Source organism: Callithrix jacchus, chromosome 4, assembly GCF_049354715.1.
Source record: "Callithrix jacchus isolate 240 chromosome 4, calJac240_pri, whole genome shotgun sequence".
Lineage (NCBI taxonomy): Eukaryota > Metazoa > Chordata > Mammalia > Primates > Cebidae > Callithrix > Callithrix jacchus.
In genome coordinates this window covers 75,898,724-75,918,623 of record NC_133505.1, presented here as the reverse complement: position 1 = coordinate 75,918,623, position 19,900 = coordinate 75,898,724, and the positions used below count along the sequence as shown (strand labels likewise).

At 37.7% G+C, this 19,900-nt stretch overlaps 1 protein-coding gene across 8 annotated transcripts in view; it reads right to left on the bottom strand.

Annotated features, from left to right (window-relative positions):
* Positions 1-19,900, bottom strand: part of SMAP1 (small ArfGAP 1) — a 218,758-nt gene that overhangs the window by 56,947 nt on the left and 141,911 nt on the right. For all 8 annotated transcript variants that reach the window (XM_002746707.7, XM_054254157.2, XM_035296054.3 and 5 more), the window contains one exon: positions 11,085-11,160. In XM_002746707.7, coding sequence (XP_002746753.1) covers positions 11,085-11,160 — 76 coding nt within the window. The remainder of the gene's footprint in view (positions 1-11,084; positions 11,161-19,900) is intronic.

The following is a 19,900-nucleotide window of genomic DNA, read 5'->3' as shown; positions in this document are numbered from 1 at the left end:
AGATGGAGTTTCCCTCTTGTTACCCAGGCTGGAGTGCAATGGCGCGATCGCGGCTCACCGCAACCTCTGCCTCCTGGGTTCAGGCAATTCTCCTGCCTCAGCCTCCTGAACTTCAGGGGATTTTTTTTCCTTGCTTGCACACTGTTGGCTCTGTTATAACTGCGTAAGCTAGCCACTTAATGAGTATTGATGCAAGTTACACAGAAGAGAAAATAACACAAGAAAATGTAGATCTTCCATTTTATTAAAAAAAGCCAAAGCTAAAACTGGTTTGTCCTATTGGATATTTACTTGCTAGAAATCTTTAATTACCATTTTATATAGAAAATAAGAATAAAGCACTTTGGGAGGCCGAGGTAGGGAGATCACTTGAGGTCAGGAGTTTAAGACCAGCTTGGCCAACATGGTGAACCCCATCTCCACTAGAAATACAAAAATAAGCCAGGCATGTATGCCTGTAACCCCAGCTACTTGAGAGGTTGTGGCAGAAGAATCACTTGAACCTAGGAGGCAGAGGTTGCAGTGAGCTGAGATCACACCACTGCATTCTAACCAAGGAAATAGAGTGAGACTCTGTCTTAAAAAAAAAAAAAGAATAAAAAGCCGTAAGATTACTTAAACAAGAAGACAGCTGTATCATAAAGTTCATGAAAAGCAGAACAAAAATATAAAAGGAGAATATGGGCATTTAGTATGTCAAAAGTTACTATTCCTTAGAAACTAGCAAGATAATTCATTGTAAAAGTGCTTACCCTTCTTTTGAGAAGATGATAAGCTGATCTGGCCACTTGTAAAACTCAGGGGCAGGAATATAAAATTCGAATCAATAACTATTAGTAATTTAACAACAAAAAAATTTTTTTTCAGACAGAATCTCACTCTGTCACCCAGGCTGGAGTACAGTGTGAAGATCATCGCTCACTACAATCTTGAATCCTAGACTCAATTAAAAACCTTTTATATGGTAACCACATTTATTTCTGTTTTTGAGACAGTCCTTCTATGTTGCCTAGGCTACAATCAAACTCCTGGGCTCAAGCAATCTTCCTGCCTCTCAGCCTCCCGAATAGCTGGGATGACAGGGGCACATCACATTTTAATACAAAAAAAAAAAAAAAAAATAGAAAAAGGAAAAATGCTTCAATACTATGTTCCAGGCGGGAAAGAAAACAGAAGCTTATTGAAAAAGAAAGGTATTTGAAAAGTCAAGAGAGACAAATCAGAAGCATAACAGAAGAAAGAAGGCACAAAAGAGTACACAGTGTATGAAACTACTCACATAGAACTCTAAAAAGAAAATATATCTATGATGATTTGAAAAAAAACAAGATCAGTCACCAAGGCCATGGTTGGGAGCTGACCAGCGAGGGGCACAAAGGAACTTTTTGGAGTGACAGAAAAGTTCTGTATCTTGATTGTGGAGGTAGTGGTTACACAGGGATATGTATTTGTCAAAACTCATTGAACTGTACCTTAAAATATCTACCTTTTATTATGTATGAATTATATTTTAACAAAATTATTTAAAGTCATATTAGCAGGGTAGTAGTATTATGTGACTAAGGAATAAAGATATAGAAATCAACATACAACTGGAAGCAAGTGACAGTACAGACACAGAGGTAGATAAGGGAAGAAAAAAGGGCAGTGAAAAGGAGGAAAGAAATATGGAGACATGAAAAACTAGGTACTCCAGTCTTCTTTCTAAATATCTCAAAACCATCCACTTCTAAACACCTCCACCAACTACCCTTGTAGGAAATCACCAATATCCATCTTCTGGATCAGTGCTCCTAACTGGTCTCCTTGCCCCAAATCTTGCTCCTCTCCAAATCCATTCTCCATACCATGTCATTCTCGAATTAAATCTGACCACCACATATCACTGCTTAGAAGGCCTGAATAGTTTATATACATTATGCAACCACGGAGTCCAAATTCCTTAATCAGGCCACAAGTGTCATCTACCTTATCTCCCTATTCTTCCCTCCTCTAGCTATATTCATATACACTTTGGCAAGCCAGAGACAACTCCTTCTGGTTTTGGTTCTCTAGTCTGCTTCTCTGAACTCTAGGGGCCTTTCCTCTTGCCTCTGCTTCAGAAACCCAAGCTTTTATTAGTTCCTACCCATCCTTTAATTTTGAGTTAACACTGCCTCCTCTGGGAATTATTCAAAGTATTCCTTTATCTCTTTATAGAGCCTGGAGTAAGCACCTCCTATAATATTTCCCTATTATATAAATGTTATCACATGTTGTCTTAAAAAGATCTGGTTACTTATCAGTATTCTTTGTTCAACCAAAGTTCTCTGAGGCAGATATTATTTCTATTCTGTTCACCATCTTTAGCACCTGACATTCAACAGATCTCAATAAATATTTTCAACTGTTACAGGAAAAGAGGAGGAAGAAAGCATCTCAAAGGGAGAACCAAAAGGAGGCTCAATCTCAGCAATTATTGTTCTTTGAAAGTATGTTCATTGGCTTGCTAACATACTTTTCTGAAATCCCATAGAAGTTATTCATATTTACTTTCAAATTTAGAATTTTGTAACTAGATATTAATTCCATTTCACTGGCTCTTAGTACATATAAAGAATAAGACCCTGATATTAGAAAAGTCTGCTAGAAATTGGTGGTGAATCAGTGAATTCAGTAGTCATATTTAAATGTTCTTCCCCCACCCCTTCTATCCATGAGATAATATGTGGTAGGAATCCAGTAAAGACATCCTTCAGAAATAAAATGAATTTAAAAGTCCTTCCTTCAATTATTCTTAAGCTCAGAAGTTCTTCTTTAGGCCATCATAAAAGTAACCTATATGTGAAAAAACTCCCAGAACAGTATAATTGTATAAACTTACCTCATGCAAAAGAAAAACTGACCATGCAAAACAAGTTCCTGACTCCCATCTACAAGGATAAGGTGAACAAACACCCTTTGAAAAGGTATGAAGTAACTGAAGGCCATAAAGCATAATGTTTAATATTTTCTTGATGAATTTTTTGAAATCTTTGCTAATACCACCCTTTTAAACAAAATAATATCATGAAAATTTAATCTGGTGGTCCAAAACACTGAAAAAGATACAGTCACTGAAAAATATCTTATAGATTAATTGTTGGCAATGGATTACTTCAATCTCATTTTGGAAATTCCTGGATATGTTTTCTAAGTGGAAATTTTATCACAGCAATTCTCAAATGGCTATCTCATGAGCTTTTAGTATACCATGAAGTTCATGTTTTTCAGAAGTCTAAAAATCATTTTAAATATATGATTTCCAATGTCTTTTGCATTCCATGGCATGTCTTAGATAAAAAAGCGGAAAACATATATATTTACTAAATTAGTAAATAACCCATATAAAACACATCATCAATTAAATTCATCAGTAGGAGGATTAAAAGACACTGAAAACTTAACCAAGTAACCATAGCTACCAAGTGTGTAGAATATGCCTAAATCTTAATATTAATAGTTTAACTTTAACATCTTTGGCCAAGTCAGTAAGAAACACGTATAATTCTGGAAAACTTAAAAAAAAATTAGGTCCTTTACCTGCTCTATTGGTATATCCCATAATTAAAGGGCTGATTAAAATGTGGAGAGATTAATGAAACAGAACTCAAGCCAAAATATTTCCTATGCTATAAAGTCTTATAATTAAGTTCAAGTATTCATTTTTCTTAATTTTCTACATGCTTACAATCATTTGCTGCCATCACAATAGTTTATATTATAAGCAGTTATGTGCAAGGCACCCTACTAAGCATAGAGAACACTTTATCTTAATCCTTGCAGCAATGCTATGAAATTCAGACACTCTGACATCCCTATTCCACAGAAGAAAAAGTAAATGGTAATGAAAAGAAGTAACAAAGAAAACCAAGTAGAAACCATGTTCTTTTACACTAATCCCAACTCATTAGCTGAAGAGAGACAGAGCCAGGATGGGGCAGGGAAAGAGAAAAGATGCTGGAGAAAAAGAGCAAATTATGTGGCAGTTCAGCCTCATCTACCTAAGTCCTCCTGTATCTCCTAAATTCACTTAAAATATTTTGCTTCCCATTGTGATTCACTACTGGTAAGTGAGCAAGAGAAGGAGGACAGACAGGACAGATTTCTCTTTTTCTTTTCTGAAACAGGGTCTTACTCTGATGCCCAGGTTGTAGTACAGGAGTGTGATCACAGTTCACTAAAGCCTCAACCTCCTGGCTTCAAGCAATTCTCCCACTTCAGCCTCCCGAGTAGTTGAAATTACAGGCACACTCCACCATACCCAGCTAATTTTTTAAAAAATTTTTTGTAGAGATAGGGTATTGTCATGTTACCCAAACTTGCCTCAAACTCCTAGACCTCAAGTGATCCTCCCAATTCAGGCTCCTAAAGTGCTGGGATGACAGATATGAGCCACCATGCCTGGCCAACAGGACAAATTTCTGCAAAGTGTTTCAAATTTCCCCTGTCACTCAATCAATTCAGGCAGAACAAGGGAGGTAGCCTCATTCTATATGACCACAGTAGGCAAAATTCTGACAGCCACTAAAATTCCCATCCCCTGGCATACACACTCTGTGTAACACCCTCGCCGTGACTGTGGGCAGGGCTGTGGTAAATCAAATAATGAGCAGGCCATGTGTGGACTAAAATAAATGTCAGATTCTGACTTAAAGCCTACCACCAAGTGCAGCTGTACAACTGAAGTACATCAACTCACCTGCCACTATAAAGCCTGCCACCAGATGCAGCTTAATTGTCACTTACCAATGATAGGGTTTTGATTTGAGTCTGCAAGTAAATGATTTATCATGGTCTCTGTGCAGTCAAACGTCTCTGCCAATGTTAACCTGTATTTGTAGCCCCTCCCCAGTGCTAGCATCACTGCTTCAGCTCCATCTCAGATCATCAGGCAATAGACTCTCATATGGAGCACACGACCTGGATCCCTCACATGCACAGTTCACAATAGGGTTCATGATCCTAAGAGAATGTAATGCTAAGAGAATGTAACTGGTCTGACAGAAGATGGAGCTCAGGCAGTGGCCTGGGGATAGGAACCCTTGCTTGAGAATATACGAAAGAAACAAAGTATCATTTTTCTCTGTGAGGCTACAAACCAGTAAAACTTCTTTCTACTAAAAAGCATATCTACCTGGAACATATTTACCTTTTTTTCTTGCCTTTAGCTGAAGTTTATTTTTCCCCTTTTAGAGACTTTTCCCTTAATTTGTGCTTGAGATGTCATGTGGCACTCAAAACTATACAATGTAAAAACAGCAAGGAGATAATCACACACTGAGAAGAGCATCTAGGGGAGAATACTACTCAGTAGTTAAGTGTCAAGGAAGCTTTGAAGCAGAAAAATTCAAGATGGCAGCATCAAGAGAGAAGCAATGCAGCTAGCCAGGATTGGCTAGAAGCCCAGAAGGACTCCCTATTGTGTTGGCAAAGTAAGCAAAAATCCCTAACAGTCTACATTCCCAACAGAGCCCCTGCGGTCTTAGCTATGGGAGAGTCCTTCAGCCCTCACAGCCCTGAGCTTAGTATAATGAGCTGCCTGGAGTCCAGGCACCTACACTATCCTAGAGAGAATTCATCCTGGGTCTCACCCGCCCACTGGGACCAAGTTGCTGCTGCACAGTGCCATTTGAAAAGTACTGCCAAATCTAGACTACGTCCAGCCCTGAAGCCCAATAATCTCAGCATCGTGACATCCCTGGGATCTTCCAACAATACTTGACATCTGCCCAGAAGAGGCCTCAGCATCAGAATACCAGCTAGACTCAGCAATGCAGTCATGTCCCTGACATCTGAGTCCTGCAGAACCCTACACCCTGGAGAAGAGGCAGTCTAGCACATCAGGGAGTCTGCTCCAAGTTATAAGGAGCTGAAGCATGTGCTCCCCAGACCTGAGAGCCTCCTGCCTGGGGCTGCTACCACTGACAGTGACCCTGCCCCCTCCAGGAACGGAGCCATTGTATATCCATATACATTGCCTGGGATGCCAATACATGCTGCCCAGGGACCTGAGAACTGACTGGCCCACATTCTGCCTGGGGGACTGAGGAATGGCCTGCCTCCATCACTGTCACTGCCCACACACCCAGCCCAGGGACCCAAGAAAGGGCCTGGTTAGAGGTACCCCATGGCCACCATCAAAATCTGGAAAGGCCTCCTCAATGCCTGAGAACAGGCCTACTCAGAGCTGCTGCCACAAACACCAGCATGGACTGCCCAGAGGCCTGACAACCGACCTATTCAGACTGCCACTGCTGTTGGCATACTCCACCTGGGAGTCAAGAACCCTCCTACCTAGCCACAGCCACCATCCAATCCAACCAGGAGCTTGAAGATTAACTCATCTGGGTCCTATGACATCCACTGCATATGCCCACACAATCTGCTCATGATCAATTGGGATTTCCCCCAAGCATGCACAAATGGATTAACATACACAAATCAATAAATGCAACACATCACATAACAGAATGAAGGACAAAAACCGTATTATCATTTCAAAAGATGCAGAAAACAATTTCATAAAATTCAACATCTCTTCATGATAAACATTCTCAACAAATTAGGCATAAAGGAACATATCCCAATGTAATAAAGGCCATATATGACAAACCCACAGCTAACATCATAATGGGGAAATGTTGAACAGTTTTCTTCTAAGAACAGAAATAAGACAAAGATACCTACCTTCACCACTCTTATTCAATATAACAACGTAATATCCAAAGGATAATGTGTTGAATATTACGTTGTTATATTGAATAAGAGTGGTGAAGGTAGGTATCCCATTATCCTTTGTAACACAAATGCATTGAGCCACTGCACTCACCCAAGTCTTTAACCTATTTTTAATAATTTTTATGGGATACATGAGATGTTTTTGGGAGACCAAGACAGGCAGATTACTTTCATTAAATATCCAGCAGTGGGATTGCTGGATAATGTGGTAGTTCCATTTTTTGCTTTTTTGAGGAACCATCATACTGTTTTCCACAATGGTTATACTAATTCAATTTCTCACCAACAGTGTGCAAGAGCACCCTGTTCTCCATATCCTTGCTAACACTTGTTTTCTTTTGTATTCTTGATAATATTCTAACTAGAGTGAGGTGATATATTATTGTGGCCTTGATTTACATTTCCCTTATAGTTAGTGATGTTGAACATATTTTCATATACCTGTAGGCCATTTATTTCTATGTCTTTCTTTGAGAAATGTCTACTAAGCTCTTTTGCCCATTTAAAAATCACATTATTTGTTTTTTGGTTTTTCAGCTATTTGGGTTCTCTATATAGTCTGGAAGTCAATCCCTTTTCAGATTTTTAGTTTGCAAATATTTTCTCTGAAGAGGTTGTCTCTTCACTCTGTAAATTGTTTTCTTTGCAGAGCAGAAACTTTTTAGTTTGTCTGTTTTTGTTTCTGTCAACCATGCTTTTGAGGTCTTATCCAAAAAACTCTTGCCTGGTCCAGTGTTATACAATAATTCCTCTAATTTTTTTTTCTAGTAGTTTCATAGTTTCACAACTTACTTTTAGGTCTTCTCAAGTTACAATACATTCATTTTGAGCTGATCATTGTATATGGTCAGAGATGGGCATCTATACTCATTCTTCTGCAAATGAATGTCCAGTTTTCTTACCTTTATTTAATTAATTTATTTATTTTGAGATGGAGTCTTGCTCTGTGCCCCCAGGCTGAAGTGCAGTGGTGCGATCTCACTCACTGCAACCTCCACCTCCCAGATTCAAGTGATTCTCCTGCCTCACCCTCCCTAGTAGCTGGGATTACAGGTGTGCACCACCAGCAATGGCTGATTTTTATATTTGTGTAGAGACAGGTTTTACCATACTGGCCAGGCTGGCCTTGTATTGTAAAAGATTAACTGGTTTATAGCTTGCTTATTAATCTAGGAATCACAGTCCAAAAACATGATTTCAACAATAAAGGCAGGACTTTTTTTCAACAATAAAGGCAGAAATTTTTAACAGATGCAACATATGGCTAGATAGGAGGAGTAAGTTCTAGTGTTCTGCAGTATAGTAGTAGAAATATTCAAATGTCGGCCACACACGGTGGCTCAAGCCTGTAATTCCAGCACTTTGGAAGGCCTAGGCAGGTGGATATCACAAGGTCAAGAAATCGAGACCATCCTGGCCAACATGGTGAAACCTGGTTTCTATTAAAAATACAAAAATTAGCTGGGCATGGCAGTGCACACTTGTAGTCCCAGCTACTCGGGAGGCTGAGGCAGGAGAATCGCTTGAACCTGAGGTGGAAGTTGCAGTGAGCAGAGATTGTGCCACTGCTCTCCAGCCTGGGCGAAAGAGTCAAAAAAAAAAAAAAAAAAAAAAAAAAAGAAAAGAAGGAATGATAAATGTTCCTCTGTGGATATCCCTTAAGTACTCTAGTACTCCTTGAATCTTAGATATAAGGTGCTTATATTTTTTAAAATCTGTTCCTATATCCAGTATGATAAATGTCTCTAACAGTCATGTCCTCTTTGTTTTTTAGTATCCTTGGAGACTGTGAACATAATAAGTGATCCAAATTTATTTGGATGAGTGCTCAATCTATTACTGAAGACAAAACACTGAATAAAATATGTAATTCTTGGTAATACATAAGATTAGTTATTTGATTACTGATCACCATGAAAGAGGAAAAAAAGTTTAAACCTGCTACAATATAAACTTACTATTATTATTTTGCTTATACTGGAATAGGTGGAATACATTTTCCATTGATTTTTGTAAATCTTTCTGCATTTTCATTTCATTAGTAATCGAAACTCAGGAGTACATACTGAGGTAAACAAATTTTTACCTTAAAATTTTCACTTTCAAGCCTACAAAAAAAAATGAAAAAAACTATAGAGTGAATACCTCTATAAACATCACTAATATTAGTCAAATACTAACATTATACCATGTTTGTTCTCCCTCTCTCTACAGACACAAACAAAGCTCCTAGGTTTCACCAAATCACTTGAAAGTGTTAAGTATCATGACATTTAATCTCCAAGTATTTTAGTCTAGCATGTCTCCTCTGAATGAAGGAATTCTCACAACTAAGCACACCAATATTATACCTTGAGGGAAAAAAGAAACTCAACTCAGTAACAGCTACCATCCCAAAATAAAACTATTTTATACATTACTATGTAAAAATAATTTCCTAACTATTGCTAAGAAAATATATATAATTTTAAAATGTATGATATTTTAAGTGTTTAAAATAGCATGTTCTCTAAAATAAACTAAAATGATTTCTTAAGATTGCATATGAAAATACATTACACTTTTAAGTTAGTCCTTTTCCCCCTCAATGTTTACAGTGGCCTTAATTTTATAGACATTACGAATATTCTCAATACTGTCAATTTTTAATCAATCCTTCAACAGATTTCCTCTCTAATATCCACTGTAAATGCAGCTCCAATGCTACATACAAGAATATCTTTGCTCTAAAATATATACTAATGATACTTGAAAACTTAAGTTGTTTTTTTTTTAAATAATAACATCTCACTCTGTTGCCCAGACTGGAGTGCAGTGGCATGATCTCGGCTCACTGAAACCTCTGCTTCCTGGTTTCAAGCAATTCTCCTGCCTCAGCCTCCTAAGGAGCTGGGATTACAGGCATGCACCGCCACACTGGCAAATTTTTATATTTTTAGTAGAGGCAGGGTTTCACCATGTTGGCCATGCTAGTCTCCAATCCACCCACCCTGGCCTCCCAAAGTGCTTGGATTACAGTTGTGAGTCAGCACATCCAGCTGTAAAAAAAAAAAAATTTTTTTTAATATAAAGAGATGGAGTCTCACTATGTTTCCCAGCCTGGTCAAACTGTTGGCTTCCTCCCACCTTGGCTTCCCAAAGTGCTGGAATTATAGGAATGAGCCACCATATTGAGCTGATACTTAAAAACTTTTTTTAACAAGTTTTTTTTTTTTTTGGCCAACAATAACATATTAAAATATCCTAACTTTATTAGGATTAGACTGAATTTTTAATATATTGCTTCTCCCTACAGGCCAAACAGGAAACCCAATTTGTATGAAAAATGAGATTAATTTATTTCAATTGTCTCTAAATTGCTTGACAGATGACTTCACAAAAAGATTAACTGGTTTATAGCTTGCTTATTAATCTAGGAATCACAGTCCAAAAACATGATTTCAACAATAAAGGCAATTAGCCTTAAACTATAATTAACTTGGATGAGAAAATTTAACTAAAAAGAAACAGCTGATAAAACATACAGTCCTGCATCATTTAACAGTGGGAATACATTCTGAGAAATGTATCATTGCATGATAAAATCATCATAAAAACATCAAAGAGTATGCTCATACAAACCTAGGTGGTACAACACCCTAACATCTATTACTCCTAGGTTACAAACCTGTACAGCATGTTACTGTAGTGAATACTGTAGGCGATTCTAACACAATGTTAAGTATTTGTATATGTAAATATATCTAAACATGGAGTACAGTAAAATACGGATTATAATCTTTTAGGACCAAAGTTGTATATGCAGTCAGTAACTGCCTGAAACGTTGTTATGGGGTGTATGGCAGTGTTTGATCACTACTGTAAAGACTCAACTATTAGGAGTACCAAAATGCTTGCAAATAACAAATGTAAATGCCATGTTTTAATATATTCCTGGGCTACCAGTTTCATGTCTCAATGGACCACGCAAAGAAAGCCCTTAGAGGAAGATATATTTGCCTTTTTCTTTTTCATACATTTCTAGAATCTAGAGACACAATCTTCTCTCTCACCATTTTCAATTAGTGGGTCTAGCTTTTTGCAAATTTCAAAAATTAACTTAACTAAATGTGAAGTGAGTGGTTATTAGATTTAGAATATGCTCCTTTCTAAATCAAGAGTTCTGCTCCACAACAGCTCAACATTATATAACCAAAAATATTTCCAATATTCAAATGTAAACATATGCAACTAGTATATTTTCACAATAAATAAAGCTGTACTACACGCTAAGAGGTTGAGATACAGTCAACAAACATCAACTGATGAGATGAAGGTTTACTTACGTTTGTAATAGCTATAGCATTTTTATCGTAGTATTTCTTCTTTTCATATTTATCTCTGATGAAAAATTCCACTGCTCTGAAAACAGGTAACTTAAGGAAAAGCATAAATTCAGTGACATTTACATTTCCCTTTATTTACTCCTCTCCACAAAGTTGGACTCTAAATTTAATTTTCCTACTCTTCAATCTGTGCTCTCTCTCACATTATTTCTGCAACTACATTCTGCAGCCTACTTTTCTCTCTCCCAAAGAAGTCCGCCTTTTTCAGGAAATTTTCTCACTGAACGAAAATCATCCAGGCTAATTCTAGAAAGAGAAGTAAATGACAATTTTAATTCCTACATCACCACCATGACCATCACCCCTACCACCAAACTCTAAATTCAATTCAGGTTCACTATGGGTTTTTAGTATAAGTAAAGAAATTAGTATCCATGCAAGTACCTACACTGAGCCAGACATTGTGTACTATATACATGCACATATTTTGGGTCCTTTAATTCCTCCCACAGCCCAGTAATGTGCATATCATTATTTCCATATCACAGATGAAGAATCAGCAACTTGGAAAGATTAAGCACTTCTGATTTCAATAACTATATTCTTTTCCACTATAAAATGCTGTCTCTGGGCACATCATATAGGATTCCATCTGTATTAGAAGAACAGTGGCCAATTTTAGCCTTGCAAAGTTGAGAAACAGAAATCAAGATGCTAAAGCCAAGGTTAGTCTTCTTTAATTTCTTGAAATTGTCTGGACTCATCTTACCTGTTAACAGAGTGAGTAATTTATTCTGGGATTGATAGTTTAGAGTTACATGACATCAGTAACTTCTCTTACCACTCATCATATTCTACTGAAAGGAAAATTCTTCTGTCAGGGGTTCTTAACCTCTTTAGTGACATGAGCTCCTTTAGTACTCAGGTAAAGCCTGAGAACTCCTTTGTGATAATTCTTTACAATGTGTAAAACACACAGAATTTAAAAAAAAAACAAAACCCTAATTAAACTGAAATAAAATATCTCTGTGGATCCCCAAGTTAAGACATCATTCTATTTAATGGAAAAGTCACCTGGGCAGAAATACAATACAGTTTCAGTCAATAACCAAGCAAAAAAAGTTAAAAAGAGCCTTTTAAACTGACAGTTGAGACAATAGATAACAGAAAGGGTTGAAAGACCACACACCAAAATAATGCTGTTTTGTTGACGCTGATGAGACAAAAAATTTATTCCTAGCCAGAGCCACTATCTGTGTAGACTGTACAAGTTTTCCCCCATCTACTTGGGTTTTCTCTGGGTACTCAAGTTTCATCTCATATCCCCAAGATATGCACATTAGGTTAATTCACATGTCTAAATGGCCCAGTCTGAGTGAGTGTGGGTGTATGTAAGTATACCCTTCAATGGAATAGTGTCCTGTCCAAGGTTGGTTCCACCTTGTGCCCTGAGCAGCTGGGACAGGCTCCAGACACCAGCAACCCTAACCTGGAGTAGGCAGGTTGAAAAATGAATGAATAAATGAATATAAATTATTGTAAAATAGAAATACATCAAGTATACAATAATCATACAAATGCACAATAAATAAATGATGTAGTAAGAAAGTGCTCAACGAGTCCATCATATTTGTTATTGTTTTTCAACTTCACAGTGGTGGGAGGTGCTCATTAGAATATTTGCTTTACAAACATTTATTCCTTGATTTGACTGACCAACACTATGACCATCACTCATTGATTCACTAAAAATTGGGTAATTATCTCACTTGTTTTTATTAATATTCTTTAAAGGTATTATATAACTCACATTTATTTCAAAGCTTAATATTAGACATGTTATGAGTCTTTATTTAGAAATGTGATATATTTGTGACCAGAAATATGCCATAATAATTGAACTCTTTATATCAACTAGCTTGTGCTAAAACTGGTTTCATTATAGTCATTTTGCTTAAAGTCATGGTTTCTAAGAACCTATCAAAGACATTCAGTGAGGCTATACATGGTGGATATTAAAAGAAATGGGGCATTATGAAAGTACTCACAGTGGGCCAGTAATGCAAGGTGGACAAAAAAATCTAAACATTGCATTTATTAGAGGAATAACTGGATGTTGTTTATAAAGATAAGTTTTCTGGCTGGGCACAATGGCTCTTGCCTGTAATCCCAGCACTTTGGGAGGCTGAGATGGGCAGATCGGTGGAGCCAAGGAGTTCAAGACCAGCCTGGCAACATGGCGAAATTCCATCTCTACAAAAAAATACGAAAATTAGCTGGGTGTGGTGGTGCCTGTAGTCCCAACTACTCAGAAGGCTGAGGTGGAAGAATCACCTGAGCCTGGGAAGTCAAGGCTGCAGTGACTATGACCATACAACTGCACTCCAGCCTGGGCAATGGAGTGAGACCTTGTCTCCAAAAAAATAAAAAAGACTTGAAAGTAAAACTGTTCCTTTATCCACGGGCTGCAGAACAGATGCTGTTGTTGACAGGCATGAAACAACATGTTTGTACATGTCCATCAGAGCTCTTGGGTTACTAGAAGTATTGTCAATGAGCAGTAATATTCTGAAAAAAAAAATATTTCTTTCTGAGTAGCAAGTCTCAACAATGGGCTTAAAGTATTCAGTAAACCATGCTAAAAAACAGATGTGCTATCACCCAAGCTTTGTTGTTCCACTTAGCACCAGCAGAATAGATGTAGCACAATTCTTAAGGGCCTTAGGATTTTTAAAATGGCAAATAAACATTAGTTTCAACTTAAAGTCACCAGCTGCATTTTCCTAACAAGAAAGCCTGTCTTGAAGCTTTGGAGCCACGCACTGACTTTACCTCTCCAGTATGAATGTCCTAGATGGCATCATCTTCCAACAGAAGGCTGTTTAGTCTCCACTGAAAATGTGTTGTTTAATGTAGTCACCTTCACATCAGTTATCTTAGTTACATTTTCTGGATAACTTGATCTTTCATCTTGATTTTTATGTTCTGCAGATGGCTTCTTTTCTTTTTTTTTTTTTGAGACGGAGTTTCGCTCTTGTTACCCAGGCTGGAGCGCAATGGTGCGATCTCAGCTCACTACAACCTCCGCCTCCTGGGTTCAGGCAATTCTCCTGCCTCAGCCTCCTGAGTAGCTGGGATTACAGGCACATGCCACCATGCCCAGCTAATTTTTTTTTTTTTGTATTTTTAGTAGAGACGGGGTTTCACCATGTTGACCAGGATGGTCTCGATCTCTTGACCTCGTGATCCACCCGCCTCGGCCTCCCAAAGTGCTGGGATTACAGGCGTGAGCCACCGCACCCGGCAGCTTCTTTCCTTAAACTTATGAATTCAGCGTGGGAACAGTGGTTCATACCTGTAATTCCAGCACTCTGAGAGGCTTTGGCAGGAGAATTACTTAAGCCTAGGAGTTCAGGAAGAGCCTGGGCAACAGAGCAAGCCGCATTTTTACAGAGAAAAAGAATTAGCTGGGCATGATGGTGTGCATATATAGTTTTAGGTACTCAGGAGGCTGAGGCAGGAGGATTGCTTGAGCCCAGGAGATAGAGACTGCAGTGAGTTGACTGCCCCACTGCATTTCAGCCTGGGCGACACCATGAGAACCTGTCAAAAAAGCAGACAAAACAGAAACACAAAAAAACTCAGGACTCAACCTATGCTAGCTTCAAACTTTTCATCTGAGGCTTCCTCATCTCTCTCAGCCTTCACAGAACTGAAGAGAGTTAGAGCCTTGTTAAGGATTGGGCTTTGGCTTAAGGGAATGGTGTGGCTGGTTTGAAGTTCTATCCAAACCACTCCAACTTTCTCCATATAACCAAAGGGCTATTATTATATTATTATTCTTGTTTTCACTGGAGTAGCGCTTTCCAATTTCCTTCAAGAATTTTTCCTTTGCATTCACAACTTAGCTAACTATTTGGTGCAATAGGCCTAGCTTTCAGCCTATTTTGGCTTTCCACACGCTTTCCTCACTAGCTTAATCATTTCTATTACAGCTTTTTGATTTAAAATGAGCAAGGTGAGACTCTTCCTTTTACTAGAACACAGAGGTTCCTATAGGTGTTAATGTTGTGTCTCACAGAATAGGGAGTTCAGAGAAAAAGGATAAAGGGAATAAGCTCATCAATGAAGCAGTCAGAACACAAATTATAAATTAATTTAAAACATGTATTTATGTTATAATTTTGTTATAACATTTGCCACCTTACACTGGTGCAGTCTGCAGTCCCCTGAAATAATTACAGCAGTAACGTCAAAGATCACTAATCACAGATCACCATAAAGATATACTAATAATGAGAAAATGTGAAATATTGCAATTACCAAAATGTAACATGGAAGACCCAAAGTAAACATACATGTTGAAAAATATGGCTCCAACAGATTTACTTGGTGCAGAATTGCCACAAACATTCAATTTGTAAAAAAACCAAACAAACAAAACAAATAGCAATATCTCTACAGTGCAAATAAAGCAACATGCAAAAAAAAAAAACAAGGTATTCCTGTGTAGAATACTATGATGATTTTACAAATACTGAGTTTTTGAAAGTTGAATATGTTAAGTATCCAATCTTCTGGAGCTGAATACAACACTGACATCTGGTAAAACTCTGTGCTGCAGTGAATTTTCCAAAATAAATATCAGTGAAATCTTAATGTATATTTCAACTGCAGTTTAGAGTCACACTTCTGCTTAGGATTAAGAAATACTTTCAGAAATTATTTAAGAAGTATACTTTTAAAAAAATATTGTCTTTGGGAGGCTGAGGCGGGTGGATCACAAGGTCAAGAGATCAAGACCATCTGGTCAACATGGTGAAACCCCATCTCTACTAAAAATACAAAAAAGTAGCTGAGCACGGTGGCACGTGCCTGTAATCCCAGCTACTCAGGAGGCTGAGGCAGGAGAATTGCCTGAACCCAGGATGTGGAGGTTGCGGTGAGCCGAGATCTCGCCATTGCACTCCAGCCTGGGTAACAAGAGCGAAACTTCATCTCAAAAAAAAAAAAAAAAATACTGTAAGAAGCCAAAGTTGGTATGTTTGGTACTTAGTGTTTTTCAAAGATATAAAAAAAAGCATTAAGGTAAAAGAATTTACTAGATTCTTCCTAATTATTAACATAAGATAACACTTGTTATACTTTTTAAAAGACAACCCAAGTACACGACACAGTGAATTTTTTAATTCCATGGGAGTCACTAAAGGAAAAAAACCTAATTTGAAAAACATGCTATATCTTTGGTTGCTCTCAGTTCCTATGTGCCTCTTAGAACAAGAATATCTCACACACCCCTTATATATTTTTGTACAAAATCCCAAATACAAGGTCTCAATTCTGTATTGTTAGTTCACCTAAAGAAACTGTTATTTAAAGTAATAAAAGCCATTTACGACAAACCAACAGCCAATATCATACTAAATGGGCAAAAACTGGAAGCATTCCCTTTGAAATCTGGCACTAGACAAGGATGCCCTCTTTCACCACTCCTATTCAATATAGTACTGGAAGCTCTAGCCAGAGCAATCAGGCACGAAAAAGAAATAAAGGGTATTCAAATAGGAAAGGTGGAAGCCAAATTGTCACTATTTGCAGATGACATGATAGTATACCTAGAAGACCCAATCGCCTCAGCCCAAAAACTCCTGAAACTGATAAGCAACTTCAGCAAAGTCTCAGGATATAAAATCAATGTGCAAAAATCACAAGCATTCCTATACACCAATAACAGACTTAAAGAGAGCAAAATCAAGAATGGACTGCCATTCACAATTGCTACAAAGAAAATAAAATACCTAGGAATACAACTTACAAGGAACGTAAGGGACCTCCTCAAGGAAAACTACAAACCACTGCTCAATGAAATAAGAGAGGACACAAACAGATGGAGAAACATTCCATGTTCATGGTTAGGAAGAATCAATACCGTGAAAATGGCTATACTGCCCAAAGTAATTTACAGAATCAACGCTATCCCCATCAAGCTACCATTGACTTTCTTCACAGAACTGGAAAAAACCACCATGAACTTCATATGGAAACAAAAGAGAGCCCGCATAGCCAAGTCAATTCTAAGGAAAAAGAACACAGCGGGAGGCATAACACTACCAGACTTCAAACTATACTACAGGGCTACAGTAATCAAAACAGCATGGTACTGGTACCAAAACAGAGATATAGACCAATGGAACAGAACAGAGGCGGCGGAGGCAACACAACATATCTACAACCATACAATCTTTGATAAACCTGACAAAAACAAGCAATGGGAAAAGGATTCCCTGTTTAATAAATGGTGTTGGGAAAACTGGCTAGCAGTGTGCAGAAAGCAGAAACTGGACCCCTTCCTGACACCCTACACCAAAATTAACTCCAGATGGATTAAAGACTTAAACATAAGACCTGGCACCATAAAAACCCTAGAAGAAAATCTAGGCAAAACTATCCAGGACATAGGAGTAGGCAAGGACTTCATGAACAAAACACCAAAAGCATTGGCAACAAAAGCCAAAATAGACACATGGGACCTAATCAAACTCCACAGCTTCTGCATGGCAAAAGAAACAGTCACTAAAATGAATCGGCAACCAACAGAATGGGAAAAAAATTTTTGCAGTCTACCCATCTGACAAAGGGCTGATATCCAGAATTTGCAAAGAACTCAAACAGATCTACAGGAAAGAAAACAAACAAGCCCATCCAAAAATGGGTAAAGGATATAAACAGACACTTTACAAAAGAAGACATACATGAGGCCAACAAACATATGAAAAAATGCTCATCATCACTCGTCATTAGAGAGATGCAAATCAAAACCACATTGAGATACCATCTCGCGCCAGTTAGAATGGCCATCATTAAAAAATCTGGAGACAACAGATGCTGGAGAGGATGTGGAGAAATAGGAACACTTTTACACTGTTGGTGGGAGTGTAAATTAGTTCAACCATTGTGGAAGACAGTGTGGCGATTCCTCAAGGCCTTAGAAATAGAAATTCCATTTGACCCAGCAATCCCATTACTGGGTATATATCCAAAGGACTATAAAGCATTCTACTATAAGGACACATGCACACGAATGTTCACTGCAGCACTGTTTACAATAGCAAAGACCCAGAACCAACCCAAATGCCCATCGATGATAGACTGGACTGGGAAAATGTGGCACATATACACCATGGAATATTATGCAGCAATCAAAAGTGATGAGTTCATGTCCTTTGTAGGGACATGGATGAATCTGAAGAACATCATTCTCAGCAAACTCACACAAGAACAGAAAATGAATACCACATATTCTCACTCATAGGCGGGTGAGGAAAAATGAGAACACATGGACACAGGGAAGGGGGTATTACACACTGGGGTCTATTGGGGGGAATAGGGGAGGGACCGTGGCGGAGGGGGAGCTAGGGAGGGATAGCCTGGGGAGAAATGCCAAATGTGGGTGAAGGGGAGTAAGGCAGCAAAACACACTGTCATGTGTGTACCTATGCAACTATCTTGCACATTCTGCACATGTACCCCAAAACCTAAAATGCAATAAAAAATAAATAAGAAACTGTTATTTACCCTAAGGGTTAACCAACTTTTCCTTAAAAGCCAAGAAAATAAATGTTTTAGGCTTTGCGGGACAGTTGGTCTATGTTTCAATTATTCAACTGTCCTTTCATAGATCTCCAACGGTCATAAGACATTCATGAATGTGCATGGCTGGGTTCCAATAAAACCTTATTTACAAAAAACAGGCAGCTAGCTCATGGGGCTGTAGTTACTGATTCCTAATTTTATTCAATGCTAGAGGGCAAAGAACAGCCAAATGGATTAATTGGGGGCCATGTGTCTGTAAACTGTTATCATAGACAGTGTAAACTGTCACCATAGACAATCTAAAGGATTTTCGAAGGAAATATTTACCATAGTTTTGCATTATATGTTGACATTCCCAAAGAATATAGTCTCCAATGTAGAGCCTTATTTCCAGTACAGGTAGGCACTTATTATTTAACTGACAGTTACTGTGACCTTGAAGTTAGCTAATCTATTGAACCTAAACCTAATGTAAAAAAGATAGTGATACTAACCTCACAAGGTTGTCAAGAGTTTGAGGATTAAAGTATACACATAAAGCACTTAGTATAGTATCTAAGAGTAAGAATTTAATATATGAATTTAGTTTTATTTTTATATCCTTTGCTGCCTTAGTTTTATTACCTTTAAAATGGGAATAATACCAGTATCATGAGATTATTACAAGAATTAAATAAACCAATGTATAGTGAATATTACATAGTGTTATCTAAATTTTAGCTCCTATCATTAACAAAGGTATTCTAATAGACAAATCATTTAAAAGATAGGGCCTATGGTAGCAAAAGGAAATAGTATTACTGTATTGAGGGCTAAGATGGCTTGCATACCATCAAGTTTAAACAGATTAGTAAATGAGAAATAACAACAAAAGAACCAATGAATTTGGTGGTCAGGTACTATTTATCTTCATTTTAAAGTCTCTAGAAGTCATTTAAGATATAAGGACTTAGTTATACTGACATAGCTCAATAATATAACCCCCAAAATTAGAAACAGAACAATAATATTTTTAGGGAGTCAGGTAAAAAATATAGTGACAGTTCAAGTTTTAATTTGGGACTTACTAAATAAAGAGTATTAAAATATCCCAGAATCTCCCCCATGTCTACAGTTACAAAGCTCTCAGTACAGCACCCCTAATTCTTTCCTGTCCCCAAAACTAACAATGGGTACTACACAAGCCCAGGAAAAATATCAACATTATTATACACTTTATCTTT